Source organism: Dacryopinax primogenitus, assembly GCF_000292625.1.
Source record: "Dacryopinax primogenitus strain DJM-731 SS1 chromosome Unknown DACRYscaffold_29, whole genome shotgun sequence".
Classification (NCBI taxonomy): Eukaryota; Fungi; Basidiomycota; class Dacrymycetes; order Dacrymycetales; family Dacrymycetaceae; genus Dacryopinax; species Dacryopinax primogenitus.
In genome coordinates this window covers 68,066-94,765 of record NW_024467226.1, presented here as the reverse complement: position 1 = coordinate 94,765, position 26,700 = coordinate 68,066, and the positions used below count along the sequence as shown (strand labels likewise).

General features: G+C 52.6%; 10 protein-coding genes across 10 annotated transcripts; 7 read left to right on the top strand and 3 right to left on the bottom strand.

Moving 5' to 3' along the window:
- Nucleotides 1–25: 25 nt before the first annotated feature.
- On the top strand, nucleotides 26–1,157 carry DACRYDRAFT_120030 (Thioesterase/thiol ester dehydrase-isomerase; the record flags this gene model as incomplete). The annotated part of the gene is made up of 4 exons (XM_040770920.1): nucleotides 26–556; nucleotides 613–732; nucleotides 791–814; nucleotides 867–1,157. The coding sequence occupies 4 exons, from the start codon at nucleotides 26–28 to the stop codon at nucleotides 1,068–1,070; spliced, it is 879 nt and encodes a 292-aa protein (XP_040623501.1). The 3' UTR covers nucleotides 1,071–1,157.
- Nucleotides 1,158–2,972: 1,815 nt separating this feature from the next.
- On the top strand, nucleotides 2,973–5,881 carry DACRYDRAFT_25622 (AAA ATPase). The gene is made up of 6 exons (XM_040774243.1): nucleotides 2,973–3,083; nucleotides 3,141–3,187; nucleotides 3,240–3,306; nucleotides 3,359–4,124; nucleotides 4,172–5,442; nucleotides 5,502–5,881. The coding sequence occupies exons 1-6, from the start codon at nucleotides 3,013–3,015 to the stop codon at nucleotides 5,722–5,724; spliced, it is 2,445 nt and encodes an 814-aa protein (XP_040623500.1). The 5' UTR covers nucleotides 2,973–3,012; the 3' UTR covers nucleotides 5,725–5,881.
- Nucleotides 5,882–6,240: 359 nt separating this feature from the next.
- Nucleotides 6,241–8,281, top strand: DACRYDRAFT_25618 (diacylglycerol acyltransferase). The gene is made up of 11 exons (XM_040774242.1): nucleotides 6,241–6,681; nucleotides 6,737–6,841; nucleotides 6,894–7,040; nucleotides 7,071–7,080; nucleotides 7,147–7,211; nucleotides 7,261–7,289; nucleotides 7,344–7,617; nucleotides 7,669–7,708; nucleotides 7,757–7,871; nucleotides 7,922–8,102; nucleotides 8,156–8,281. Exons 1-11 carry the CDS (start codon nucleotides 6,482–6,484, stop codon nucleotides 8,175–8,177), a joined length of 1,188 nt encoding a protein of 395 aa, XP_040623499.1. The 5' UTR covers nucleotides 6,241–6,481; the 3' UTR covers nucleotides 8,178–8,281.
- Nucleotides 8,282–9,665: 1,384 nt separating this feature from the next.
- Nucleotides 9,666–10,421, top strand: DACRYDRAFT_19250 (uncharacterized protein; the record flags this gene model as incomplete). The annotated part of the gene is made up of 2 exons (XM_040771437.1): nucleotides 9,666–9,860; nucleotides 9,918–10,421. The coding sequence occupies 2 exons, from the start codon at nucleotides 9,666–9,668 to the stop codon at nucleotides 10,419–10,421; spliced, it is 699 nt and encodes a 232-aa protein (XP_040623498.1).
- A 1,518-nt stretch (nucleotides 10,422–11,939) lies between these two features.
- DACRYDRAFT_112640 (mitochondrial carrier) lies at nucleotides 11,940–13,096 on the bottom strand (the record flags this gene model as incomplete). The annotated part of the gene is made up of 3 exons (XM_040769456.1): nucleotides 11,940–12,463; nucleotides 12,509–12,972; nucleotides 13,020–13,096. The coding sequence occupies 3 exons, from the start codon at nucleotides 13,094–13,096 to the stop codon at nucleotides 11,940–11,942; spliced, it is 1,065 nt and encodes a 354-aa protein (XP_040623497.1).
- A 433-nt stretch (nucleotides 13,097–13,529) lies between these two features.
- On the top strand, nucleotides 13,530–15,181 carry DACRYDRAFT_92116 (amidase signature enzyme; the record flags this gene model as incomplete). The annotated part of the gene is made up of 4 exons (XM_040777042.1): nucleotides 13,530–13,634; nucleotides 13,701–13,987; nucleotides 14,034–14,678; nucleotides 14,728–15,181. 4 exons carry the CDS (start codon nucleotides 13,530–13,532, stop codon nucleotides 15,179–15,181), a joined length of 1,491 nt encoding a protein of 496 aa, XP_040623496.1.
- A 27-nt stretch (nucleotides 15,182–15,208) lies between these two features.
- DACRYDRAFT_120025 (uncharacterized protein) lies at nucleotides 15,209–17,000 on the bottom strand (the record flags this gene model as incomplete). The annotated part of the gene is made up of 8 exons (XM_040770919.1): nucleotides 15,209–15,354; nucleotides 15,404–15,622; nucleotides 15,670–15,995; nucleotides 16,046–16,111; nucleotides 16,165–16,356; nucleotides 16,413–16,533; nucleotides 16,582–16,652; nucleotides 16,702–17,000. The coding sequence occupies 8 exons, from the start codon at nucleotides 16,998–17,000 to the stop codon at nucleotides 15,209–15,211; spliced, it is 1,440 nt and encodes a 479-aa protein (XP_040623495.1).
- A 434-nt stretch (nucleotides 17,001–17,434) lies between these two features.
- On the top strand, nucleotides 17,435–18,390 carry DACRYDRAFT_25616 (uncharacterized protein). Its single transcript, XM_040774241.1, has 2 exons — nucleotides 17,435–17,874; nucleotides 17,925–18,390. Exon 2 carries the CDS (start codon nucleotides 18,162–18,164, stop codon nucleotides 18,384–18,386), a length of 225 nt encoding a protein of 74 aa, XP_040623494.1. The 5' UTR covers nucleotides 17,435–17,874; nucleotides 17,925–18,161; the 3' UTR covers nucleotides 18,387–18,390.
- Nucleotides 18,391–20,590: 2,200 nt separating this feature from the next.
- Nucleotides 20,591–22,660, top strand: DACRYDRAFT_25615 (Aldo/keto reductase). The gene is made up of 7 exons (XM_040774240.1): nucleotides 20,591–20,668; nucleotides 20,727–21,676; nucleotides 21,727–21,906; nucleotides 21,960–22,046; nucleotides 22,100–22,183; nucleotides 22,238–22,397; nucleotides 22,447–22,660. Exons 1-7 carry the CDS (start codon nucleotides 20,602–20,604, stop codon nucleotides 22,617–22,619), a joined length of 1,701 nt encoding a protein of 566 aa, XP_040623493.1. The 5' UTR covers nucleotides 20,591–20,601; the 3' UTR covers nucleotides 22,620–22,660.
- On the bottom strand, nucleotides 22,651–24,539 carry DACRYDRAFT_112635 (glycoside hydrolase; the record flags this gene model as incomplete). Its single annotated transcript, XM_040769455.1, has 5 exons — nucleotides 22,651–24,040; nucleotides 24,092–24,134; nucleotides 24,188–24,318; nucleotides 24,365–24,438; nucleotides 24,498–24,539. The coding sequence occupies 5 exons, from the start codon at nucleotides 24,537–24,539 to the stop codon at nucleotides 22,651–22,653; spliced, it is 1,680 nt and encodes a 559-aa protein (XP_040623492.1).
- Between the last annotated feature and the right edge of the window lie 2,161 nt (nucleotides 24,540–26,700).

Genomic DNA, 26,700 nt, shown 5'->3' with positions numbered 1-26,700 from the left:
GTTACAGTACTCTCAACCTGCTACTATGGCGTTTAACTTGTCTAATCGATGTGTACATCACTTTGGGCGAGCAATCACAGGGGTACACCGACAGTTCTCCTATTCAGTATTACGATCGACGGACAAGGATCACAAGTTGCACAAGCTGTACCAATCGTTTAGCGATCCTACCACACCATATTACATGGGACCGGGCGAAGTGGGACCGAGTGACCCAAACGATCCTCCGATCGAGTCAATGACATATCAGGAGTATAAAGAAGCCTCTGCCCCCCATGGCCGCAAGAAGGAGAAGCCACCTGCGGATACAGCTCCAATCGGGAAGGCTCACGCAGACCAGGCCCCTCCCCAACTTCCACCGGGGACACGACCGCTTTCTGAGGAGGAAAGACATAGCTTGATAAATGGACAGATGGCGGGATCTGCGGCTGCGGTGCTGCATCTTAAGGAAGAGGGATTTGATCTGGATACTGCCTGGGAGCAGTCTGTTGCATGGGGCGATCTGGATAGCTTCAGGCATCTCAACAACGTCAAGTACATTAAATACTTCGAGTCGGTTCGTTCTCATGTCTCTCTCGAAATGATCGTCTGCTTATCAACTGTTGATCGCAGGGCCGCATGCGACTTACCCAGCGATTAGGCGAGCAGATTGGTGGCACGAAGTTGGCAAGAGACATGATGGAGGCTCGGGGAGTAAGCATAATTCTTAAGAGCATTGATGTGAAGTTCAAAGTGAGCAATACCTTGCCTCATGACTGTGATGGCGTCTCATTTGGATACTACCATCCAGCGTCCCGTGACATACCCCGATACCGTGTGCACATTTCATGCGACCACCTCATTCATAATCCTGACAGATTCACCAGTTGCTAATTGCTCACAAGCCGCATTCCTTTGCACCTACCCAATTCACCCTCTCGTGCATCGCCTATTCATTCACACAGAGCGCCCCCGTCTGCACAGCTGAGGCTGTCTGCGTCTGGTACGACTACGACGTATGGAAGAAGTGTATCCCACCGCCGGAACTTTACGATGCACTCCGGACAAGGGCGCCGAAGGAGCGGGATTGAATGACGACAGGGAGGTGAACGAGCACAGGTTGAAGATAGAGGACATCTAGCCGAGCTGCGAAAATCGATGATGGAGAACGAAAGGACACGACAAGGGGAACATGTCATCGATGTATTTCGCCCGTTGGCATCGACGATTGATGAATGACACGGCAGGACGATTGCTCGTTTGTCATATAAATTGAATTATGTCTGCGACTGCTTCATAAGGGTTCTGATATTCTTCATTGAGATGCAATGGTATGTACATGTCCGCGCAAAGAGTCATTGTGGAGCATGGGCGGCAGGAGATGTACCAGAAGAAAAAGGCGATGCAGAGAATGTGTTGATCACGGAAATGATATGAGAAAAACGATACTAGAGTAGCTGGCGTGTCCGGCCTAGGCTTGGTTCGAGAGGATTAAGAGTGGACAATGGCTGGATCGGGCCAACGAGACTCGAGCGTCGGCAAGCTGATGAGGGAAAGGATTCAAAATTAAGCGCTCTCAGGTTAGGAAAACCGAGGAAAGTGCACCGAAGCAGTTCGCCATTGCCGAAGTACGCGTAGCCTTTCGCGAGTGCCAACTTCTCGTTCAGGTCGAAGAATAGGATTTGAAACCGTAGATCAGAGGGGCTTCAGTCGCACTCTTGTTCCATGCTCAAGTATTTCAAGGTCCGCTGCACTAGCATCGTCCCTGCTTCCATACGCCGAGTGGGAGCTAGGCTGATATGAAGTGAATGGAGTGATGAAAAGAGCGGCGAGTCGACAGTTTGAAGTAGCCAGTCACGTAGGAGCTCGGCACATCAATCCGTTGGGTTCTTCTTGTCTTCCCAGGTTAAGTGCGACTTATCGACCATGCGCGTATATATCCTCAGTCGTTGGAGAACCTATGCGAAACTAATTGAGTTGGAGTTGGGCGAGACAGCCAATACCATGCATAATCATCAAATGAGAGCGCCTTCAGCAGTAGTCGCGACGACAACATTGCACGGTGCGCTTCGCATATGTGTTTGGCAGATACCAAATTATGTGCTGTGCAATTTCAGGAATCCGCCAAACGTCAACCATGGTGAAGTGGTAGAACGGAAAGACGTGGCAAAGTCGTGTTGCGAGGAATGATGGTGGCACGGCGCTTGAAGCGACCAAAAAAGGGCAGAATTTTCAGTTCGGGTTACCGGTTCGGGTATAGTGCATACATAACAACTACGCATCTGGATTGGCTGTGCCATCTCGGCCAATTCCTGCCGGGTGCACAGACAAGGCAGGATATCGTCCCAGTGTAACATTAACGACCTATCAGCTACCTTGTTCAGTTAGAGATGAAGGGATATTCTGAGCAAGATACCCAGAAGGGCGTTCTGCAGTCGAGCCAATTGGACTCTCCTGAATGTTCCGTTAGCCAAGTGCACGTGACGGCAGGTGACCAACACAATTAGGATACATTCCAGAAAGAGAGAGCTATGTGAGACAGATCCCAATCCCTTGCGATGGCAGTGGAACGTGCGACTGACTTGAGGATGCCAGTAAATAACGCGCAGGCTCGCTGGCGGAGGAGATGAGGCGCCGGGCGTCCAGTAGTCAGAAAATAATGGAAGATACTAGAGTCCCTTAGCTCGCCATCTCGAAAGGATTCATATAGCGTGGTATAACACTTTGAATGTGCATAAGTATTCCAGAGAGCAATGAATCCAAGCAGAATAAATTAATAGGATGACGTTGTTTGAACAAAGGTTTGCAGACGTGTAGCGCCCAGGTGGTCGGACGTCGTTTGAGAGTCTCGAGGGTATCTGGGGTCCCATAAGCCGCGTCAGCGCAAAGAAGAAAGCTCCCGTTGCCCTCTCGCACTTTCCAAACCAAACGCAAGTCGCGCCCCTCATAAGCGGGTCGGTCGCGTTCACCTTGCACCTCTACCATCACCATCGCTGAACCCATACCACCCAGCCAGACACCATATTATAGACCATGGATCCCTCTGGCGCCCCCACGCAAAATCCTAACGACACGTCGACGGCAATTCTCCGGCCGAAGAAGTCGTACGTGGAACCTGGCTCATGTGGAGGACGAGCGCATATACTGACCGTTTTCCGCAGGCCCAACCGTTTGATCGTGGATGAAGCAACCTCGGATGACAACTCCGGTGTGTGAACTCGACTCATGCATAAACTTGTTGAAATTGACTGGGTTTCTAGTTGCTACGCTCAACCCGGCGACAATGGAGACGCTCCAGCTGTTCCGGGGCGATACCATCATTGTCAGGTGTGTCTCGTAGGTTCAGCAGTTCTTCACCCCTGGCTGACCGGTTCTTCAGGGGAAAGAAGAGAAAGGACACTGTGCTAATCGTACTGTCATCGGACGATGTTGATGAGGGCAAGATTCAAATGAACAAGGTGGCTCGCAACAACCTCCGTGTCAAACTAGGTGATCTCTGCACTGTTCACGCATGCAACGATATCAAGTACGGCAAGCGTGTACACATTTTGCCCTTCGACGACTCCGTTGAGGGTCTCTCCGGCAATTTATTCGATGTGTACCTCAAGCCTTACTTCCTCGAGGCATACCGTCCTGTACGCAAGGGTGATACCTTCCTTGTTCGCGGTGGCATGCGTACGGTTGAATTCAAGGTCATCGAGACGGACCCAGCAGAGTATTGTATCGTTGCACAGGACACAATCATCCACACGGAAGGCGAGCCGGTCAAGCGGGAGGACGAGGAGAGCAATTTGAACGAGGTTGGCTACGACGATATTGGAGGTTGCCGCAAGCAAATGGCACAGATCCGCGAACTTGTCGAACTTCCCCTGCGTCACCCACAACTCTTCAAGTCGATAGGTATCAAGCCTCCACGTGGTATTCTCATGTTCGGTCCGCCCGGTACTGGTAAAACGTTGATGGCCCGGGCTGTTGCAAACGAAACTGGCGCATTCTTTTTCCTCATCAACGGCCCAGAAATCATGTCCAAGATGGCAGGTGAATCCGAGAGCAACTTGCGAAAGGCGTTCGAGGAGGCTGAGAAGAATTCGCCGGCTATCATCTTCATCGATGAAATTGACTCTATCGCGCCTAAGCGTGAGAAGGCGAGCTTGTCCTACTTCCTCAGTCATCATTTACTAACGGTTCACAGACCAATGGAGAGGTCGAGCGCCGTGTCGTGTCCCAACTGCTTACCCTTATGGACGGTCTCAAGGCTCGTTCCAATGTCGTCGTTATGGCTGCTACCAACCGTCCCAACTCCATTGACCCCGCTCTTCGTCGGTTCGGCCGCTTCGATCGCGAGGTCGACATTGGCATCCCGGACCCCACTGGCCGCCTGGAAATCCTCCGCATTCACACCAAGAACATGAAGCTTGCAGATGATGTCGACCTTGAACAGATCGCTGCTGACACCCACGGCTACGTTGGTTCCGATGTTGCGTCGCTCTGCTCTGAGGCTGCGATGCAACAGATTCGTGAGAAGATGGATCTTATCGACCTCGAAGAGGATACCATCGACGCGGAAGTTCTTGATTCGCTCGGTGTCACCATGGACAACTTCCGCTTTGCTCTCGGTGTTTCGAACCCCTCTGCCCTCCGCGAGACGGTTGTCGAAGTGCCCACAGTCACCTGGGACGACATTGGTGGTCTCGAGAAGGTCAAGCAAGAACTGCAGGAGACAGTGCAATATCCTGTCGAGCATCCCGACAAGTTCATCAAGTACGGCATGTCTCCCTCGAAAGGTGTGCTCTTCTATGGGCCACCAGGTACTGGTAAGACGATGCTTGCCAAAGCGATTGCGAACGAGTGCCAAGCAAATTTCATCTCGATCAAAGGACCCGAGCTGCTTACGATGTGGTTCGGTGAGTCCGAGGCAAATGTTCGTGACGTATTCGACAAGGCTCGTGCGGCCGCCCCTTGTGTCATGTTCTTCGATGAACTGGACTCGATCGCGAAGGCTCGCGGTGGCTCGTCTGGTGATGCTGGTGGAGCGAGTGATCGTGTGCTGAACCAGATCCTTACGGAGATGGACGGTATGAACGCGAAAAAGAACGTGTTCATCATTGGCGCGACCAACCGGCCAGATCAGATCGACCCCGCTTTACTGCGTCCTGGTCGTCTTGACCAGCTCATCTACATCCCGTTGCCCAACGAAGTTTCCCGTCTCTCCATTCTCCAAGCTACACTCAAAAAGTCGCCCATTGCGAAGGACGTTGATCTCAGTTTCCTTTCCAAGTCCACCCATGGCTTCTCTGGTGCCGATCTTACCGAAATTTGCCAACGCGCCGCCAAGCTGGCCATCCGTGAGAGTATAGATGCGGACATTCGGCGACAGCGGGAAAAGAAGGAGAAGGGCAAGGGTGAGGGTGAGGAGGCGATGGATGAGGACGCCGAGGAGGACCCTGTCCCCGAAATCACCCGGTAAGTCACATATTTCTCAATTTGTAAAAAAGTTTTTTTCTCATGTTCGATTGTTTCAGGGCGCACTTCGAGGAAGCTATGAAGTATGCACGTCGTTCGGTGTCTGATCAAGACATCCGGCGTTACGAGATGTTCGCCCAGAACCTGCAGCAATCTCGGTCGTTCGGGTCGACGTTCAAGTTCCCGGAGGGCGGCGAAGGTGCTGCTCCTGCGGCGGCTGGAGCACCCCAGGGTAACCAAGGGTTCAACCAAGAGGAGGCTGACGATGATCTGTACGCATGAGCATCAGGAAGTTGACGGACATAACCCCTGCATTGGGAGCAGCCTAATCATAGCGCTTGATCCTCGGTGCCAGCCGGTACTGAGCGGATTCTTCTTCTTTTGCATTCTCGTTCTTTCTCACTCCTGTATGTACATGGCCCAAAATACAACGTGTCTCCCATAGATCTGTGCTTCTACGGCCAGGCTGGTATGCATGGTGCAATAGAATTTGAGTGTCCGAAGATGGATGTTGCCGATGTATAGGAACCTAAATGAGATTGAATTCGTGTCCGGCCTCCGTTGGCTGTCCATATATGACGATGTCGCGCCCCTCGTTGTCTCGTTCTCAGGCCCACTTCCCCTCCAGGAGGTTAATATCAACTCCTCCTCAACTTATCAACCCTAACTTCTATCTCCCCCAACCCGACCTCTCCGGCCACCCTCGCCATACCCGCTTCATCGCCAAGCAGACCCGTTCAGCATCCAGAAGCGTCAACCCTGACCTCCGACAACCGACGATTCCCCGCAATATTGACGCAAACAGCGAAAGTTTGAACGCCAACCCACACACCCCTTACTATACTGTCCTCTTATCAGTCTTACTTTGCTCCATATTTCTGTAATATCGACCAGCAAGCTACTCTCACCCAGCTAGGGTCGAGTGCCACGTCCTGTTACGCAGCATCTTTCGTCCCAGCCGCGACCTCTTGCACGCCCGTGCATATACCTACTGATCCTTGCCTTCCCTGGCTCATATCTGTCCTTTGACGGTGTCGTCATGCCCAAGTTGGAGTCAGATCAACCCGCCGTGAACGGGGAGAAGGAGAGAGAGAAGGAGAAGGAGAAGAAGGGGCACAAGTCCGGCAAGCTCTCAGGAACGAGCACACCGAGCGCATCGCGTTCGCCCTCGTCTGTGTCGCTCTCTCTCCTACCGAGGCTGAAGATACCCCGGATTGAGGCTCCTCTGCCTCACATCGAGTGCGTATATGCCAGCCCGTGGTAGACGGACACCTTGTTGACACTTCCGGTATAGGTTCGCACCGTTTGTCGTACCTCGGCAGCGGAGACTGCAGACAGCAGCAGTCGCCATGTGGTCGCTCATGGTCCCTCTGACTCAGTCGCTTTTTTTCATCCTTTGGTGCGCTTTCATTCTATCCCGACGAGGAGGATACACGCTAACCATGACGTAGTTCTATCCCGCCCTTCTGGCCACTTATTGCCGCATACCTCATTTGGGTGTTCTTCATCGACGACGCGCCAAACAATGGTGCACGAGCGTGGCCGTGGTTCAGGAGCTTGACATTTTGGAAGTTGTTTGCTCACTATTATCCCGCTGAGTGCGTGTTCTTTTCTTGCTTCCAACTAGCGCTGATGAACTTGACAGGCTGATGAAAGTTTGTCGTTCGTAACGTCGCTCATGCAGAGAGCTGACTAAGCACTTAGGAGGCTGCTCTTCCCCCCGACAGACCGTACATCTTTGGATATCATCCCCATGGGATCATTGGCATGTATGTGCAACTGTTTGCGAGCATTCTCGTCATCTAACTTTCACTGCAGGGGTGCCATCGCTTCCTTTGCAACGGAGAGTACGTGCAGCACAGCGGCTCTATCACGTCACTCTTTACTGATTATCCTCGTAGGCATTGGCTTCTCAGAGAGCTTTCCCGGGATAATACCCCACCTCCTTACCCTCTCCTCCAACTTCTACCTGCCGATCTACCGCGACATCCTCTTATGGATGGGCATCGCTTCCGTCTCGCGAAAGTCGTGCGCAAACATCCTTAAGAAAGGACCGGGACAGAGCATCACTATCGTCATTGGGGGTGCTGCTGAGAGCTTGAGTGCTCATCCTGGGACTGCTGATCTGACTCTGAAGAAGAGATTCGGGTTCATCAAGCTGGCGATTCAGTATGGGTACGTGCGATAATTGTACTCCCAGGTCATACGCTTCTAACACTTCTATAGCGCCGATCTTGTTCCCGTCTTCTCTTTCGGTGAAAATGATGTGGGAGTTCCCTTTTGGGTCCTTATGATCCTTCTGAACCAGAATCAGATCTACGAACAACTCTCGAACGAGAAGGGCACAACCTTGTACAAACTCCAAAAGAAGTTCCAGCATCTATTCGGTTTCACTCTTCCTCTATTCCACGGACGTGGCATCCTCAACTGTAGGCGATCCTTGGAATATTCCTAGCGAATGAACTGACGGACATGGAAGATACGATCGGTCTAATGCCCTACCGCCGCCGAATTGTGATCGTCTGCGGACGACCGATCCATGTTGAGCGTGTTGCCAACCCGAGCCAACAGCTGTTGGAGGAGACGCAAAAGCTGTACATCGAAGAGCTCATGCGGATATGGGACACCTACAAGGATGCGTTCGCGAAACAGCGACGGAAGTGAGCATCCATCTACTGCACATTCCTTGCAAATCGTACTGATTGAGTTACAGAGAGCTCACCCTTATCGCGTAATGCACCCGAGGTGTTGGAGCTTGCCCGCTGTTCGCTGTTATATACCGAAAGTAGTTGTAGGAGCCGGCGGTTCGAATGCTGCGTTGTATCCAATAGAATGCTACTGTCTGTCGATGTAAGAAACGTGTGTGATGCAGCACGCATCTTGGTAGAATTCCCATAGTCCGGTGGGTTTAGTTGATGGATTGAAGCTGACTTCAATTAAGCATGTTTCGGGTATAATTGCAGTTCCTTTCTGAGACAGACATGATGAGGGACAGGGAACAGAATCGGACAGACTATCTCCGAGTTTCTGATGTACATCTAATGAATCCGTTCCAAAACATTGCTTGCTCACTCGATCTCCCTTCTAATGGTTGCTTTTCGCGAGCTTGGGTCTGAAGGTGGGAGGGAGGCGGTTGAATAAAAGAAGACCGAAAGCGGTTTGTGGCATATACGACAATACGAGAGCGCTGGAAGAATTTGCTGATGGTATGTGGACGGGGTTTCGTAGTTGTTCACTGTACAGAATTTAGTGGGTAACAACTGGTGTTGCGTATGCGCGATCTGCCTGAGATATATAAGAGTTGTCTACAGAATCGACGGGAAAGATAAAACAGGTCGATGGCGGAGTTGCAAAAAGAATTACTCACCTGCCTGTACCGAGAACCTACATACATGTTAGAGCTCGGGGGTATCAATTCATCTCCTGCCTGAGCGACGCTAGGATCGAACCCGTGTTGACAGGGAGTCGGCTACATTCTTTCGCGCGACTTAACCACTGAGCCACAGGGGCGGCGAGTGAAACTGCCTGTTTTTGAGTACACGTCCCTGATCCTTAGGCCAGTGATGGGAGCGACCCGGATATTAGGCATCCGCCAGCGGGTTTTCCGGGAGGGTGATGACTGCCGAACCCGTGCTAGGAACCGCGCGGACTGAGGTGGTCCGTGCGCGACGTCTGCTTATTGGTCCCGCAGTGATGTTGAGAAGCCCAGCTTTGCATCCGCATGGCAACCTAACTACTAGTGCTGGCAAATCTTACTTGCTAGACCTCTCGTTGTCTGCCATCTACCTGCGTGTTTCAGTAGAAATCAAGAAATAGAGAGGGAGAGGCAAGGGTCGGTTTATTTACTTGGTGTCGAGTCGCAGTGGAGGTGCATCAGAGATTTGCTACATCATTTACTTCTCCTTTTGGACCTATGACAAACCTAATTTGTTTTCGTTTGCCGTCTTCCTCTTCCTCTACCGTGGAATTTTATCCGCCCTCTTTCCCTTCTCGATTATGGTGTGATTTCATTTCTAGCAGTCAATCTTTTGTTCTAACATAAAAATCAATATGCATACAGGAGAATCTCATGCATCCGTCAGTTGATGATTGAGCATAGTGAGACAGACGATGATGCGGACCTGTGCCTGTGACTGTGACTGTGCCTGAAAACAAAAGGTTCTTCATGCAGTGTGTCACCAGCGTTTCGTTTCCATATCTCATTATCACTCTATCATCTCATCATGCCTGACGTATGGCGGATTCCCGAACTCGCAACGCACATAATTGGGTTTTTGCCAGACACAGATGCGAAGCGCGTCTTGCAATGTTGCCGTCGCGACTTCGAGCTTGCAGTTGGACGAGCGTGGGAAACGACGGAGACGCAAGACTTACACAAACTGCTGAAGGTGCTATCTATTGCGACGAATAAGGACCATGTATGTTGTTCAGTGCGAAGTTCTTATCTTTCGTCAATCTCACTCTCGTACGCACAGGCTCTGGAGCGACTGAGAATGTATATGCGCTTGATCAAGACGTTGGACTTGTACTGGGAAACATACCAGGACGAGGCCGACGAGTGCATAAGGTTACTGCATGGTTGGCTACTTGAAACTGTCGAATTTCCCCTGCTTCCCTCTCTTCGTTCCTTGCAAATAAGTCTGGCTTCACAAGAACGCATGGAAGTGGCGACGATGCTCATCCAGCCGACACTGCAATCCTTCACCATCGATGATCAGACCATTTTTTGCAAACTTCCCTGGCTGGCCATGGGTTATCCAAGAGGATACCCATCCGAACTCTGGGAATCCCCCTCATTCAAAGCGTTGAATGGGAGGCTGGCGTTCACAAGCAACCTGACCGAATTCAAGTGTCTCGAGGGTTACGCGTACTTCGACGATGACGAAATGTTCCACAGCACTTTTGCAAACCTTCCCAGCCTGACTGCCATACACTTCAGGGCCCTTCTTGGACGAAAGACAAAATTGCTACCGTCATAGGCCTGCCAGCGCTCGAGGTGCTTCAACTCGGCGATTTTGAATACGAGGATCACGATGGTCTCCGCCTCATCGATGTATCTAATATCGATGTATCTGATTTATTCTATTTTCCACGCTTGACGACTTTCCGTTGTACACACATTACGAATGTCCCGCTCTCTTGGATCCTACTCTCGCGAATGAACACCTTGCGTCATGTCGATATCGAGATTGTTAGTTCGGATGAGCAGCCATACGGCTCGGAATTCTCTGTACGCCGATTATGTACGTTTATCACCCAATCTGCCGAACATCTCCAGGCCGTCAAGATCACGCTCAGGCGCTGGAACGAGGGTTCATATCCCATCTCGGACTTCTCCTCTCTGAACGAGTGTCGCAAACTTGAACGGGTCTTTATAAAATGCGGCGGAGACTTCGTCAACCTGACGAACGATCATTTTAAGCACATGGCAGAATCGTGGCCGAAACTTTCCGTTCTTTCCCTCATTTCGTCCGCACGCCTTGAGAATGCATCGATCGAACTGGATAAGCCAGAACCAACTTCTGTCAGTTTGGACGTCCTGCATCACTTTGCCATCCACTGTCCCAACCTTGACATCATCCAAATTCCAAACTTGATTAGCCTCCCACCTACCTCATACCCGACTGTTCCACCCCAAGATTGTTATCAGCACACGCTGCGAATCGCTCTTGGCGATCTCTCTAATAACTTCGCTGAAGTCGACAATCTGGCACGTTTCTTGGGCGGTCTCTATCCCAGGCGAAGGATCCGGATGAAAGACAGGACAAATTATGCAAAGGAGGTGCAGAAAGCTATCGACGCGTACATGGATCAGATCCTGGACGGGGTCTCGTAGTTTCTGTTATGCATATACGACAACTGCGATCCGACGTGGAACCGATACGAAACCTCGCACGGCTCTTTGGCATGGTCCCCCGACTGTCCCAAACACAGAAGCAATGCGAGCCGTCCCCAACAACGCGATCATTTCCTGGAGTCTGCCTATACTGTCATAATGACCTTCGCATCTCTACGGAGACTGCTACTGTACTCTATCTCGTCTTGTTCCGAATTGTGCCGCTTCCGTGTGACCTCTTTTTGCTGCGTTGTCAGTACATAGACACAGTAATGCCTTTCTTCACCTTTCCCGTTTATACCTCCTCTCTGATATCACCAAGTCAGGTGATATCACTTCCCATCCATGGGTGTTCCCAAATTGTCGGTACCATTAGTAACTCAACAAAAAGAGTTGCAAACGGCCTGACGCGGATTCTTGGTATCAACAAACCAAATTTCATACATAATACGACATGGATTATAGCGTATGTAAGTGGGGAATAGATCTCTCGTCGCGCCCACTTCCCCGGAAAACTAAAGTGATACAATGCGTAAGTATGGGAGCAGTGCTAGGTTCGTCTATCGAGCGCAAGAGTGTGAATAGTGTCGCTCTCCTCCACTCCCCATGCCGGCCCGGCAGCTGCAGTAGTCGCCCCTTCTCATCTTGGTCCGCCCGTCCCCTAGCTAACACCATACCACGCCAGCAAGCCCTCATAAATCGAGTACATCACCGCCGCATTAGGGACGACCCTCAACAAATGCGCGCTCAACCCTCCATACAAGCTCCTCACCCCTTCCTCCCGGATGACAACAGTGAACGTCTGGATCAAGCCGCGGTACTTGACCCGGCCGTTCTCGATGGGCTGGCGCAGGCGCGTACGGACAACTTCGTGCGGGTACGTGATGAGCGACGCGATCATCTTGGCTGCTCCTGCGGCGCCTAGCATGCCGAGCCATTCTGTGGCACCTCCACGGCCTCGCACGCTACTCTTGAAGTTCTCGTATAAGGTCCACTGGATCGTACTCTCCGCACAGCCAAGGTAGCTTGCTGAAAGCCCTTTATATAATCCTGGTATGCCCTCGTGTGCCAGGATATGCCGGATGCACGCCAACGAGGAGGTAAAAGGCTGTGATTGGGAGGCGGAGAGCTGAAGGCGGGTCTTGACTACCCAGATCGGGTTTGTCGCTGTGCTTGTTACGATGCCTATGGACTGTCAGGCGGGTCACGTATATGTCCGCGAGGGCTTACCGGCCAAAGCACCAGCAGTGAGGAATACCCACGTATCCTCTATCCCGTTATTAAACTTGTTCGCAATGATCTGCTTCCCATTCCCATACGTGAAGAAGTTGATACTTCGCGCGGGGACGACGCCAACGAGCGTCGGCCCGAGACCCTTGAACAGCGCCGCAGAGCCTTCATATTTGTGGATAGAGCGGATGAGTAGAGCGGTGTCGTAGAATGCCCAGAGGATGTTTCTGCTCGTGTGGGCGACTTGGGCGGCCGTGTGTGCCGGATGCGCTCCGGCAGGCATCCGAGGGCGGAAGGAGGGGGTGTTGGAGGAAGAAGAAGCGGTTGCGAGATGTGGACGCGGCGTGGCAAGATGGTGTGGTGCACGATCGTGTGCTAGCGAATGTCGGAACATGTTACTCTGCAATCGGGTTTTGACGACGTCAAACGGAGAAGTGACGATTGCACCGCACATCCCTCCCAGCCTATAACGAGAGTCAACGGGATGCAACATGAGAAAGGCCAGACGCACCCTCCCGCTACGAAATGGGTCCAGGACTTGGCTGGTATCCAGTTGGTTGAGAAGGAGGGCGGAGGGGTGGAGGCCATCGTGCTCATCGTGGACTCGAGGTCTGCCGGTTTGGCAGTTTTGGTCCTCTGGTAGAGGAGAGTGCCTGGTCGTGTTGCCCGGGCGGTGAATACTAGTCCAGCAGTAGTAAAATGGGATACAAATAGCGACGGAGGTGGGCGGCGAAGAGTGTGTGTGAAGGAGGAGGAGGAGGTGATGAAGAAACAGAGAATGAAAACCGGAGTAAATGAATGATTTGTTGACCCAAATTATTTCGCGTCGCTCCGGGCACAGCCACTAAGAGCAAGTCACAGGCTAGCGGAGAAAATATCCCTCTTTTTTCGGCTCCGGTGGATATCGGCAGTGATGAACACGATGATGAGGAGACGACAACGAGAACGACGACAACGACGGGGATGAGACGACGACCACCGCCTCTAGGACGACTCCTACGTCGAGGGTATGCTACTGCTAATGGGTTCGTGCCCACCCGCTCACCGGCGGAGTATCTCGCCGCTATCAAGGCGAACGACCAGGGCACAGACCGGTGGAACGCCTTCGTCGCCATCAACCCGGACAGTGCGTCCTTTCTCCCACCAAAGAAGTTGGCTGACATTCTGCAATGTAGTTCCAACCGAACACAAGCTAACCATCGCAGTCAAGGACAACATCTGTACTTCTTTCCTCCCCACGACCTGCTCCTCCCGCGCCCTCTCTAGCTTCCATCCGCCCTACGACGCCACCTGCGTGTCTCTCCTGCTCACACATGGCGCACACATAATAGGCAAGACGAATCTGGACGAGTTTGGCATGGGGTCGTTTGGCGTGCATTCCGTTCATGGGCCAGTGCGGAACCCTAGGGATAGGGAACGCGTACCAGGCGGTAGCAGCAGTGGGAGTGCCGCTGCTGTCGCAGGGGGTTTATGCGACGTGTGGGTTTCCCCTCAAATCCTAGGACTTTACCTGACCACAATGAAGTGCTCTTGGGAGCGATACAGGCGGATCGATTCGACTTCCCGCGTCATACTCTCAAGTCTTGGGTCTTAAGCCGTCCTACGGTCTGATCTCACGGTACGGCCTAATCTCGTACGCCGACTCGCTGGACACGATCGGCCTTCTCGCGCGCGACTTCTCAGCTCTGAGAGAGACATTCGGGATCATAGCAAAGGAAGATGAGAAAGACGCGACGTGCGCCCCAGCAGAAGTGAGGGCAGAGATGCGTCATCGCACCGAGGAGCGAGCTTACGGGCTAAGCGAGCTGAAGGCGGGAGCGAGTGGGCTTCGTATCGGCATCCCCGCAGAGTACTTCCCTGCCGAACTGGGGCCTTGCTCTATCCAGCCCCTACGGCACGCACTCTCCGTCCTCCATTCGCTCGGCGCTACCCTCGTACCTGTTAGCTTGCCAGCAACGAAGTATGCCCTAAGTGCATACTACGTCCTCGCCAGTGCGGAAGCGTCTTCCAACTTGGCGCGGTATGATGGTGTACGCTATGGTTGGCGTGCGCCTCTAGAAGAGGGGGAGCGCGGGGACACCGCTGCGAGGTATGCGAAGACCCGCAGTGCCGCTTTTGGGGAGGAAGTGCAGCGACGTCTCTTGCTGGGGACGTATGCCCTTACAGCAGAGTACGTGCTCTTCGTTTTGACTTGCATGTGGTGCTGAATGCCTCGACAGTGCATTCGACAACTACTACCTCCAAGCGCAGAAAGTGCGCCAAATGGTGAAACACGATTTGGACAGCATATTCCGTGCTCCGAACGTGCTCAACTTCCCGCCCAACGTCAACTCCTCCGAGCCCTCGCAGTGCATCCCCCTCCGACCGGAACTCGACTCTGGCGTAGATGTCATCTTGCACCCCACGGCTATCGGTCCTGCTCCGTTGTTGGAGGACGTGCGTGAAGGCCGGGGAAGCCCTTTGGATGCGTATGTGCAGGATGTGCTGAGCGTACCTGCGAGCTTGGCTGGACTGCCGGCGCTGAACATACCTGTCCCTGTGAACGCCGATGTGAGAGCAGAGGGCGGAGAGGGTACGGAAGGAGGAGTAGGGGTGAGCGTCGTCGGCCAATGGGGGTGGGACGAGATGGTACTAAACGTGGGGGAGCTCATCTACGAAGCTACCAGAAGATGATATTACTCTTTGTTTATTATAATAAAACTACTCCCTAGCCCTCAATTTCAACCCTGTGATGCCACCCGAGGCATCTTCAGTCCCCTGCAGCTCTATCCCCTCTACCCTCTTCTGGTTCTCTACGTTGCCAGCGAGCAGGTTCCGAACGGCAAACAATGCGTGCTCTCGTAAGTCTGCCAACATGTCAGTCTACATACCTCTCAGGCTGTAGAATCAGCTCACATGGGTTCCGCCGATCTCCAGTAGTAAGGCTGAGGATGAGCTCTACCCCTCCAACCTGCCCGACTCGGTCTTGCACCTCGGGCGAGCCATGGGCTAAGGTGGAGACTAACCGCACGATCGACCGGTTCACGTAGCTTAACGCATCCGGCTCGGTTGATTCTGGTCCCTCATCTAAAGGATGGATTGCCGGTGTGTGAGACGTAAGATACCGCAAAAGTTCTACTACCGGTTAGCCATAATGAAGCGAAGGAGAACCGAAAAGGTACCAATCAGCGACTCGGGCACTCCTACCCCATCTTCACCTCTGCTTCGCTCAAGGACAGCCCGAAGATCTCGTTTCGATTTCGAGTCTGCATCTTCCCGAAGCACGGACTGGTTCACGATATCCAGCACGAGCACAATGCCTTGCCCGAGGTTGACTTCCGGCTGTTGATGATCCTGCAGGTGTCGGATATGTTCTGAGAGGGATAGGAGGGATGGGATGAGCGAATAGACTGATGATATTGGTACAGTTGATCTTGATGGTGCGTGTAGGTAGGAGTCGTATAGTTTTAGGAGAGTGAGCTGGGCCGGTGGTAGTAGATGAGATGGTCTGCACGGTGGTTAGTGCCCGAGTCTCACAGGAATAAGGCGGTTGCGAACATAGATAGCGATACAAACAGATGGTCAAACAGATCGAGCTGGAATACGTTACTGAATACTGAATAACTGAGAAGTCTGTCAGCCAGTGACAGTAGGCATGTGCGTCATCATCAACAAACCCCAATTGGAACACCTTGGCTTCGTCACCTTCCTCTTCGGATTCGAATACACGATCTATCCAGTCTAGTAGGGGAACAACAACACGGGTTTCGGGTAAAATTGTGGTGCGATGTACGCTTTCGACGGTGAGGTTGAGAACTAAGACGAATGTGGAGATGATCGTGTTTACATCAGTGCTATACAGAAGGCGCCTGGGCATTCGTTCAATTCTGCCAATCCACACCAGACAAATAGAAGCGTAGCATACAGAATTGGAGACAATTCTCCTGGAAGGGCTGCGTACGCTTCCCATATTCTCTGGGCGAGCGTATCATTTGACGTGATCATATTAGATAGTAACTGAGCGAGGCTCTGCACATGTGGATAATCTGAGGCTCCATCAGCTGCCAGAAGAGATCTGCATAGCACATACATACATCCTTCATCATTCAGCCATACGCCGGCAGTGAGAGCCTGAACAATGATTCTTATGGAAGGTTCGGCGATACTGCAAGCTCATCAATTTGGTATTCGCCGCCTAGAGCGGTGTCACGCACAATGCTTTGTTCTGATTTTCTGGAACCCCCGCAACTGCATTCCGGGTCAATCTCGTCAGTCCAAGTAAATAATCCGCATATCCTTCGTCCTCCCCTGGTTGGAATACACTGGCGAGAAGTTCCCAATTACGGTTTAGACCAACCCAGAAGTCGTCCTGAGGGGCAAGGGCAGACCGCGCTTCAGCTGATGAAGCAAGATGACGCGAATAGGACAGGAGCGCAGTGCCGGTGGAGATCCGGTCTTCCTTACTTGAGTTGGCGTCGCCCGTATCCAGGCCGTAAGGAAAGCCTATTGACATGTATAGATGATATCGAAACGTTTCAACCTCAATCTGGCGTCGCAATACGAATGCCGTCTCAGGGCTCGTAGGTCACGTGAGGTCATAAAATTTTACATCATCTAGGATCTCACAACGTTGGAGGTGTCTTCCCTCATCAGCGGCAGGGGATAACATGGAATTCGATACTCGAAAATGCCATTGTATGGGAGAGACACAGTATAGGCTGATCAGCTAGGGAATCACCTACTAGCACCGGACCGGCTGCTAGACAAACGCTTCTGCCCTATGTCCGCCGCGCTGATAATCTCGCAAGGCGATGGTGATGCTAACTAATGGTCGCGGAACCTTCCCCTACAAAGAAACTGAGAGCAAATATAGCTTTGGAAGGCGTGCCTGATCAATTCAGTTAGCTTGGCAACTGCCGGGACTAAATGGTAAAAGTGGATGCTTCGCCGTGGTTCATATTGCAATGACTCATTATGTTCTCAACTCGTGTTTCCGCAAGATGATAGGAATATTCCTCTCGAGGGCGATGCCGACTAGGAAAGTGGTGATCATGCTAAGGGTATTGCTACGCATGTAGCGCCGTCGATCCTCGAGCATCTAATTGGATCCACATTGATGATCGTAGAGGCAGCGTAACTCACGCTGATCAGCTCCACGATCTGGTGGGCAGGCTTCACGGTCCGGTGCTCAAACCCGTTTCTTTCGCGGTTGATTGTTCGCTTCGGCCAACTCTCGTACGATTTCCTGGTCCAATTCTACGGCTTCAGTCAGTAATCATCGATATCATCAGCAACACTGCTGGTAACAAGTCAGTGAGTTTGAACCCTCCGCCTTCTCGAACATGTCCACGCTTGCGGAATTCGAGATCCCCTTTCCCTTGCATTCACTTACGGAACCCTATCAGACAGCACAGCCATGGGGAATCCTTCCACATACCTTGCTTGATTATCCTCTAGATCTTCTGATGTGGGGCCACAGGTCGTGTACAGCAGTCCAACACTAGTGTTGGACTGCTGCTCATCATCGGAGCTTTAATTCGAATAGAAAATGCTATTGCGCTGCTCTCGTCCTGTATGTCTCCGCTGCACCTGAAGATAAGTAATTCTTGCCTTCTAAACGGGTCCTCAGACCCGGCACGCCGTGCTGGCATCGGCACTTGGCTCAAAGTGGGAAATGACGCTCGTGGGGGTGGCAATCATTCTGGACGATACAGTTGTGTTCCCAGCGACAGCTAAAGGTGACAGCTACCACAAGGCGCCCGAGATTCTTGCACGGATCATCAGGGCCAGCCTTTCCGTACCTGCGCGAGCCACAAGATGCGGCTTTATCTCGGGCGCCGGTACGAGGTATCCTCACTTGTTCTGCTTCCCTTATAAAGGAGTTCAAACCACTTCCTAACGGGATGTTCCCCGTGATCAGCCAGATGGTCCTCGTGGAAAACGCATTTTTGATGGAATTTAGTCCACTGGGAGCATTGCCAATTGATGAGGTCATGTGTCGGGGTGCACAGGCGGTTGGTCGTGTCATTCATGGCGGACCTGACTGGATGGCGCATATAAAGGCCATGATAGGCGAACGATTCTCTTCTTTGAACTCCCTGCGTCTATCGGTCGTTCACGTGCTCTTCCATGGTATATCCTAGCCGTCCTTGTAAGCAGCTTGCCTCCCACCTCCGACCTTACCTAACACTGGTTGAACAGACACTGTTCGCGCCGACTATGGAACGCGGTACAGACAAATCGAAAAAGCGCCCTTGACTGAGGGTGACAGTACTCCAGGTTCTTTTGAGGTAGCCGTCGCTGACGTTTCAAGCAGGTGAAGTGAACCAGTATCACGAATGGGTACGACAGACCCCTGCAGAAGGCTTCGTGCTTCCTTTCGAGCAAGACAGCACGGGGAATTGGGTACTCTTCGACAGTTCCACGGAATTCCATTTCTGGACCCTTGCGTATGGCACCTACCGAACTCGAGAACAAACGCGATGGTTCGTCGTGCTGTTGCACAATCAGGGAAACGACGCTTGTAGGGTTGTCGCCAGGCTGTTCTTCGAGGACAGTCTACCAGTTTGCGGAGTCCAGGTCAGGGAAGCGTTTGAAGAGAGCATTCGATGGGGAGGAATCGCGACAGAGGTCTCAAGAGGCGTTTCACAGGAGGTTGTTGGAAATCCATCTTTCCGCCTCTTCTAGTCTCCTCTAGGCTTGACGACTGTATCAGTAGGTTTGGTGGATGACATAACATTCCGCACTAGGATAGCTAGACCGCATGAGAGCGAATAGCATATCACGCCGAAAGAGGGATATGTTCCTTCTCGCTCATATGTTCAACATCCTCCACTGTCTTCTTCATCTCCTGCTGAAAGCATCAACCGTGTGACCGTCGACTGACGGATATTACGCACCTCACTATCGGGATCAAAGCTTAGGCCAAGCTCGAGGGATTCCTTCGCCTCTTGGTAACGTGCCATGGCGATAAGCGCCTTTGCCTTTCTGAAATGACCCTTGCTCCATGGTCGTTTCAGGCCAATCACAGCATCGGCATCCCATAATCCATACTCTGGCTCGCCGTCTGCCACGTATGCTGCCGAACGGTTGGAGAGGCACATGGCAAGTTCTTCACGCAAAATGACGTGCGCCTCCCATGGAGGACGAGAAGTAGCAATATCAAGTGCTTGAGAATAGTGCCTCGCGGCGATAGCATGCTGGCCTTTTTTGAACATCGTCTAAATCGCGAGATCAGAGCAGATCATCACATTCGTTCGCATATACTCACGTTGCCATCGTCCTTGAACTTGGACATTCTTTGTGTTCTTGCACCTCCGTTGGGAATACCAGGCTGATTAGGGGGAGGCGGCGGCGGCGGCACGCCATCCTTCCCGAACGCGGTCATGAGCTGTTCGGCGAGTTCATTCAACGCGGCAAAGTCCGTGCCGCACTTGTCGCATGTGACCTCTCCATGTTCCTTACAAACAGCTGACATCCGCTCTTCATCCGCAAACTTGAGCGGCACAGAGTGGAAATTGCTGTCCAGCAATGCCTGCATCGCTGGATCGAGCGGGGGTGGAGGTGGTTGGGCCATCACCTGCGCCTGTTGGGATTGTTGTTCCCGCAGACGTTGCTGCATCGCCAGAATTTGAGCACGCTGCTCTGGAGGGAAGCGAGCAAGCATCTGGGGGGTGATATTGCGGACATCGATACGTTGTGGTTGACCGGGTTGACCGGGCCCACCAACTGTGCTGGCCGTTCCCGGTGTCACAGGTGTGCCGGGCGTAGTCGGTGTTGCACTGCCCGGAGTGCTAGGTGTGAAGGGCGTGTTAGGCGTGGGTGGTGCTTGGTGCGTTCGACGAGCCATGTAGGTAGATGGAAGCAAGATGAGTTATGCTTGAGGACAAGATTGTCGAGAGCGATATGGACAAGATTGAAACGCGACGTTCTGGCTGTGTGGGCCCTGAAGGCAGCGACCACGTCGAACAAGACGATGACGGAGACGTTTCAGAATCAGCCGCTTCTCTCGGACAGCAAGATTATCCGAAGAATGCCTTATTATCCGAAGAATGTCCAACGATCGCTGGCTACACTCTTCTCTTCCTTACACCTTGTAACGGAGGACAGTTAGCATGGTTGGGACTTCTGCCGCCGTGGGCGGTCATGTTAACATGATGATGGACGTTCTCATAGCCCAACGTTCGTCCGTGCGTGCCAGCGCATGAACCAAACTCACCTTAATAGCACATTTCTATAGTACCTCCCGAGGATCTACGAGTTGCATGCCGTCGGATGTTGTCCGATCATCCATCGCTTGCCCCAGTGCTTCGCGACATTGTTCACCATAGCCGTCGAGCAAGTCTGGTCACTTTGCCAGAGATAGATGCGTTGTTCCCAGTTTCAAACACGGTCACAGCGGATTTGCTACAATATCTGCAAGACTTTCGACTGGATTTTCTCTCCGGACTCTACCTTCGTGCATTGCAGCGCATGTCGTGGCTTGTGAATGCTCTGGTCACTGCGAGTCATCATGGCACGCACGAACCAAGTGAGGATCTGCGAAAAGTCCTCAAACGAGTCGAAGGCGATATCGTCCAATGCATACAGGCGATTAAGGAAAACTACGCTGATGCAGAAGAACCTCCCGCGACTAGTCTTCAAGATGCTATCCGAGAACTATGGACCAACCTCAGTGCCGTTCCCGAATTATTCGGACTCCAGCGCGCACGCTCTCAGGTCCGGGATGCATTCCTCCTGCTATTCCCTAAAGGTGATATACCCGGACCACATCCATGGAATGTTGAAAAGTGGGAACTCAAAGTGGACGAGATTGGGACGACAATCCCAACCGTATCTTTGGGGCCGATCGACATGCCTCGGCTCTCTATTGGACTTTGGCAGCTGTCAAGCCCAGCATGGGGGATGGCATCTGCTAAGGACATTGAACCATCGTTGCTGGATCTCGTTTCACATGGATTCCGGATGGCCGATATGGCAGATCATTATGGAGATGCAGAAATTGTCTTCGGCCAGTTCCGCCACTCCCTGCCGAAGGAATTGAATAAACAGATGCTTACTTGTACCAAATGGTGTGTTTTTGCAGCACCGCATGGCGCTCCGACCAGTGAGTGGGTGGCAAGCAAAGTCGATGAGAGAAGAACCCGTTGCGGAGGGTATCTGGACGTTTTACAATTTCACTGGCAAAATGTAAGTTCCTCTTTGTACGCGACGCCATCATTCTCTGATAACCGGGATAGTATGCCGACAAACGCTACCTGGAAATCGTACGACATCTCATCGCGTTATCCCGCTCTGCACCACATGTCGTCAAAGCAATTGGCTTAGTTAACTTCGACGCCGAGCGAACTGACGAAATTTGCACTTACCTGAGAGACGTGTGGGAAAAAGATGGCATGGTGATCAGTAATCAGGTTCAGGTGTGTTAAAATCCAGGGCAGTCCAGAAACATACCGGCCTCACCGAATGGCAGTACTCTCTTATCGACCAGCGTCCAAGATTCCGGATGGCGGACGTGTGCTTGAAGCATGGCATCAAGTTGCTGACTTATGGAACTTACGTACGTGTTGCTTGATTGCTGCGGGAGCCAGCGGGATTGAGGTTGTGGATTAGTGTGGCGGCTTCCTATCAGATAAGTGGCTAGGGAAGCCCTCGCCCAACTTATACGAAGATTTCGTTACGCCTTCTCTCCGAAAAGTATGGGATTCCCAGAAAGTCTCATCCAAATGACCCGTTGACAAGGCTTCACAGTACTTTGACATGATTCAGTTGTGGGGAGGATGGGAGCTTTTCCAGGAATTGCTCGTCGTCCTCCGGAAAATTGCTGACGAGCACGGTAACGGATTTGACATTGCCAACATCGCTGCGAAATGGGTTTTGGAAAGAGAAGAAGTTGCGTCAGTCATTGTTGGTGCGTAGCACGAGAGCTAGAAGACGATCTGTACCTGACATTGCCATAGGAACGAGACTAGGCGTGTCATCCAATGCCGAATCCAACCTACGAGTTTTCTCTTTCAGCCTTACCGAGAATGATCATTCTGCCATCAACGCTGTCTCAGTTAAAAGCAACGTTGAACAGTTATTCATACAAATGGGAGATTGTGGTTCAGAATATCGGCACATCAGTCACTAGGCGTTGTATATATCAAACATATACATAGAATTCAAGCTTTCCCCCCGATGACCGGAACCTTTCCGACCGCCTTCAGCTCCCCAAATAACACCTTCACCGCCGTCTTTAAGGCAGGAACTGTAAACTCGAATGTCGCCATATACGACAAATCCTTCATCCCGGAGACTTCAAGCAAGTCGTATGGCGCGCATGTGGCAAGGACCACAATCCGAGGGCTTGCAGTTCCAAGAGCGGCAAACAAGGCGCGAAGTTGGTCAATCTGCCACGTGGCGCGATCTGCGTTTCTGGTGCAGAATATGACGGATGTGCCAGCCGCTAGAGGTAAAATCGTATCCAGCTGCGAGTCAATTGGCTGATCCGGTCCATAGACCATATGCTGTGTATGCGTCTTGCCTTCGAGGTATCCGGCAAAAGAGAGGTATGAGGGACTGGCTGTGTTACGGAGCTTTCCGTTCTTGTCGAGTAGCGCGCCTTCTGGAAGTGGTCCGCTATCGTCCACCGCAAGGTTAATTTTCTGTACCTCAGGCGTGAACAGAACGAGGGGCGCTTTCGGATCCAGGGGAATGAGACCACCGGCATCTCGTATCAAGGCCGCCGACGCAGCATAGGCTTTATCGCTCAGTGCAGCATGGGCACGCTTCATTTCGATCCAAGTCGCTTCTGGTGGAATTCCGAGGACACTATCCCATGAGTTGGAAAACCTGTCTTTCAATGCTTGGATGCGTTTCCCACTTTGGCGAATATCGTCAAGACTCAGTCGTCCGGTGCGCACCGCCTCGTAAGTAGCTTCAATGGCTCCTTTGTGCCGCGCAAACCTATGGCAGATCATTGCGATGTCTGCTCCTGCTTCAAGCGAGCGAACGGCGCCATCTTCCGACCCATATTTATCCGCGACAGCTTCCATCTCCAAGCAGTCAGTGACGATAATGCCTTCGTATCCGAGTTCATCCCGAAGGAGGCCCTTCGTCAACCGCCGGGAGAGCGAGCATGGCGTGTCGTCCCCCGTCACTTTCGGCAATGCCATATGACCCGTCATGATCGTCGCTACACTGTCCTTGATCAGGTCCTTGAAAGGCATGAGCTCGACTTGGTCCAGCGCCTTCATGTCCTTCTCGATAACGGGTAGTGCAAGGTGTGAATCCACATGGGTATCTCCGTGACCCGCAAAATGCTTCGGCGAAGGTGCAATGCCAGCCCGAGTCAAACCGCTCGCCACAGCCCTCGCGAACGCAGAGACCGTAGCCGGGTCGTCGCTGAAGGAACGCACGCCAATGACAGGATTGCGTGGATCAGAGTTGATATCTGCTATGGGACTGTAGGCCCAGTTTATCCCCGCGTAGGCAAGCTCTCGACCCGTCGCATAGGCTACTTCTTCTGCCAGCGCGGGAGAGTCCGTCGCGGCAATCGCCATCGCTCCCGGGCTGTAGATGTCAAGCACTGTTCTCTTGAGCATCAACTAATAGAGGACTGACAATTGAGTTCCAGCCTTCGGCGAGCTGAAAGCAGAAACCAGTCCTTTGTCCCACATGAGTGTCATATACCACCTTCCATATAGTCTGGGAGATCACCATTCTCCTGATCGATACCGATCATCAACGGTCTTTCCTGTCCAGACTCCTTCGCACACGTCTGAAGCTCCCGAACGAGCGCACATACTTGCTGTACGTCACGAACGTTCCGTTTCATCAGGATCACATTCCTGGTCCTGGTCAGCTGCAGCGGGCCGTAGATAAAGAAAGGATGACCCGAGATGGTAGTCTTTGATCAGCGTTTTGATATCCTCACTTGCGCTGTAGCCGTGGAACCCGATAACGAAATGCTACACCGCACGTCCCATGATTCTTCAGCTGTGTCCTGCAGGATTTGTGTGAAGCATACCTGCCCGATCTCGCGCTTTATCTCCTCTGTTAGGTCTACCATCATTTAGCGACCCTACAAGCTGGAATGAAGTAAAACAAGAAGCACGCAGCACATCGATCGACGTGCTTCGATAGGGAACATCCATATGCTACCTCCACCAGTGCCCAACGAGTCACGTGAATGTTTTCCGTCTCCAGCCTTGTTACACCTCACAACTCCAACATCAATTCCAACTCCAAGCCCAACTGCAGCATTACATGAATTCTATCAAAGCATAAACACAGTCAAACAGAGAGTAGACATTGGGGATAAGTAGCAAGTGAGTAATCTACTCCTCCTCCCCTGCCCTATCTTCCTCACTCTCAGGCTCGTCTTCCTCCGCAGGATGTTCCTCTCCCTCCCCACTCCTGCGCCTCCTCTTCCGTTCCCTCTCCGCCCGCTCAATCTTATCCTCCGCGAGCTCCATCTCGTCTTTTCCCTCCTCGTCCTCATACCTCTTCCGTTTCCCTCTCCCTCTCCCTCTACCACGCTCTTCTTCCTCTTCCTCCTCCTCCTCCTCTCCCTCCCCTTCCTCATCCTCATCATCCTTAACAAGAAAATCGTCTTCCTCATAACTGCCCGCCCTCCTCTCCTTCCCAGCGTTCCTCGCACTCTCCTTCCTCCCTCCTCCAACCTCGTCCTCGTCCTCCGCTTCCTCCTCATCGCTCCACATCTCCTTCCTCTTCTTCCGCCTCGGTGTCAGCCCATCCGCCACCCTCTCCCTCGTCCGCCTCTTCGCCGCAGCCTTATTTTCCTCCCTCAGCAGATCTCTCAACACCGCCTCTGGCGCACGCTCCCCATCTTCAGTCATAAGCAGCTTGGCGACCTTACTGTGCTTCTGCCCAATAGCTCTGACAAGATCCCGGTGCGTGCGGCTGTTCAACCCAGTAGGACGGAGGGCCATCGACCCCGTAAGAGAACGGACGGATTGGAGGATCCCAGGAGCTTCCATCTGCACCACGGCGAAAGACGTGTCGCGGGAAGTGGGCGCGTCCTCGGGGTTTTGGGTCACGTCCCAGAATTCGGTGCCGACTTGGAATGAGAGTGTGCCGTCTGACCATCTCACAACGCGGGAATTGGAGACTTTTTTCTGCACTAGGTTAGCCGAGCTCTAACGCACCCGCAGACCCAAAGAAGACACACCATCATCCCGTCCTCCCCTCTGGCCCAGCGCCACCGGAGCGCATTCTTAACCTGATACTGGATAAAATGGCTCATCTCCTGCACCTTCTGCGCCTTCGCTTCGGGCGTAGGAGCAGCCAGGACCTCGGGGTCTGTCATCTCCGGGCCTGTGTAGCTGAGCGGGTCGTATGGTTTCGAGTCGATCGACACGTAGTTCGGGAGATGTAGCATCCAGTACTAGGCGGTATTAGCTCTGTCTTGCACTCTTGCATTCCAGCTCCACTCCACTCCACTCCACTCCAGGGAGCAGGGGGGAGGGGGGAGGGGAAAGACGCACCTTGCCATCACTAGCCTGCAACACCGGCAATCTCGGCGCGTCAACCTCAGCAGTAGTCATCCTCCTCACATCCTCCTCTTCCCCACTCTCCTCCTCATACTCCAGCTCCTTCCGTCTCCTCCTTTCTGGGCTCGTGAGCCCATCGAGGTCTCTCTCGTCTGGCTCGGGGAGGGTCCTGCCTTCTTGGTCATCGATGTCCGGGTATTCTAGCTTCTCCTCATCCCCATCCTCATCACCATCCCCATCACCAAACAAATCATCCTCATCCTCCTCCTCAGGCGCAGGAGCCAAATGAACATCCCTCTCCTCCTTCACCCCCTGCGGCAGTAACCCCCCGAGCATAGCAGGGTCGTCACCCTGTACAGGGTCTATGACTTGCTCGAACTCGTTACGGAGGGGGTCGTGGGCTAGGGAATCGGCGATGGACATCCTTTTGGGATTTGGGATTTTGTGCTTTTGGGTTTTGGGCGTTCGGCGGACGTCGTTGGCCCTTTTGGAGTCTTGCTGCAACAAAAGTCGAGTGGACAGAGTTTACCGCGAAGGAGAACAAGAATGCACCGCCACTCGGACTCGGGCTAACCTTCGGTCCCACATAACTCCGGCAAAGCAAACCTTGGGTATCCCATAACGAATCTACCAAATCGAATCTAACCGTCAGACTATCTACCCTTCGACCCTCTGACCATGTCCTTCCTTCCCCCCCCCCCCCCCCCCCCCCCCCCC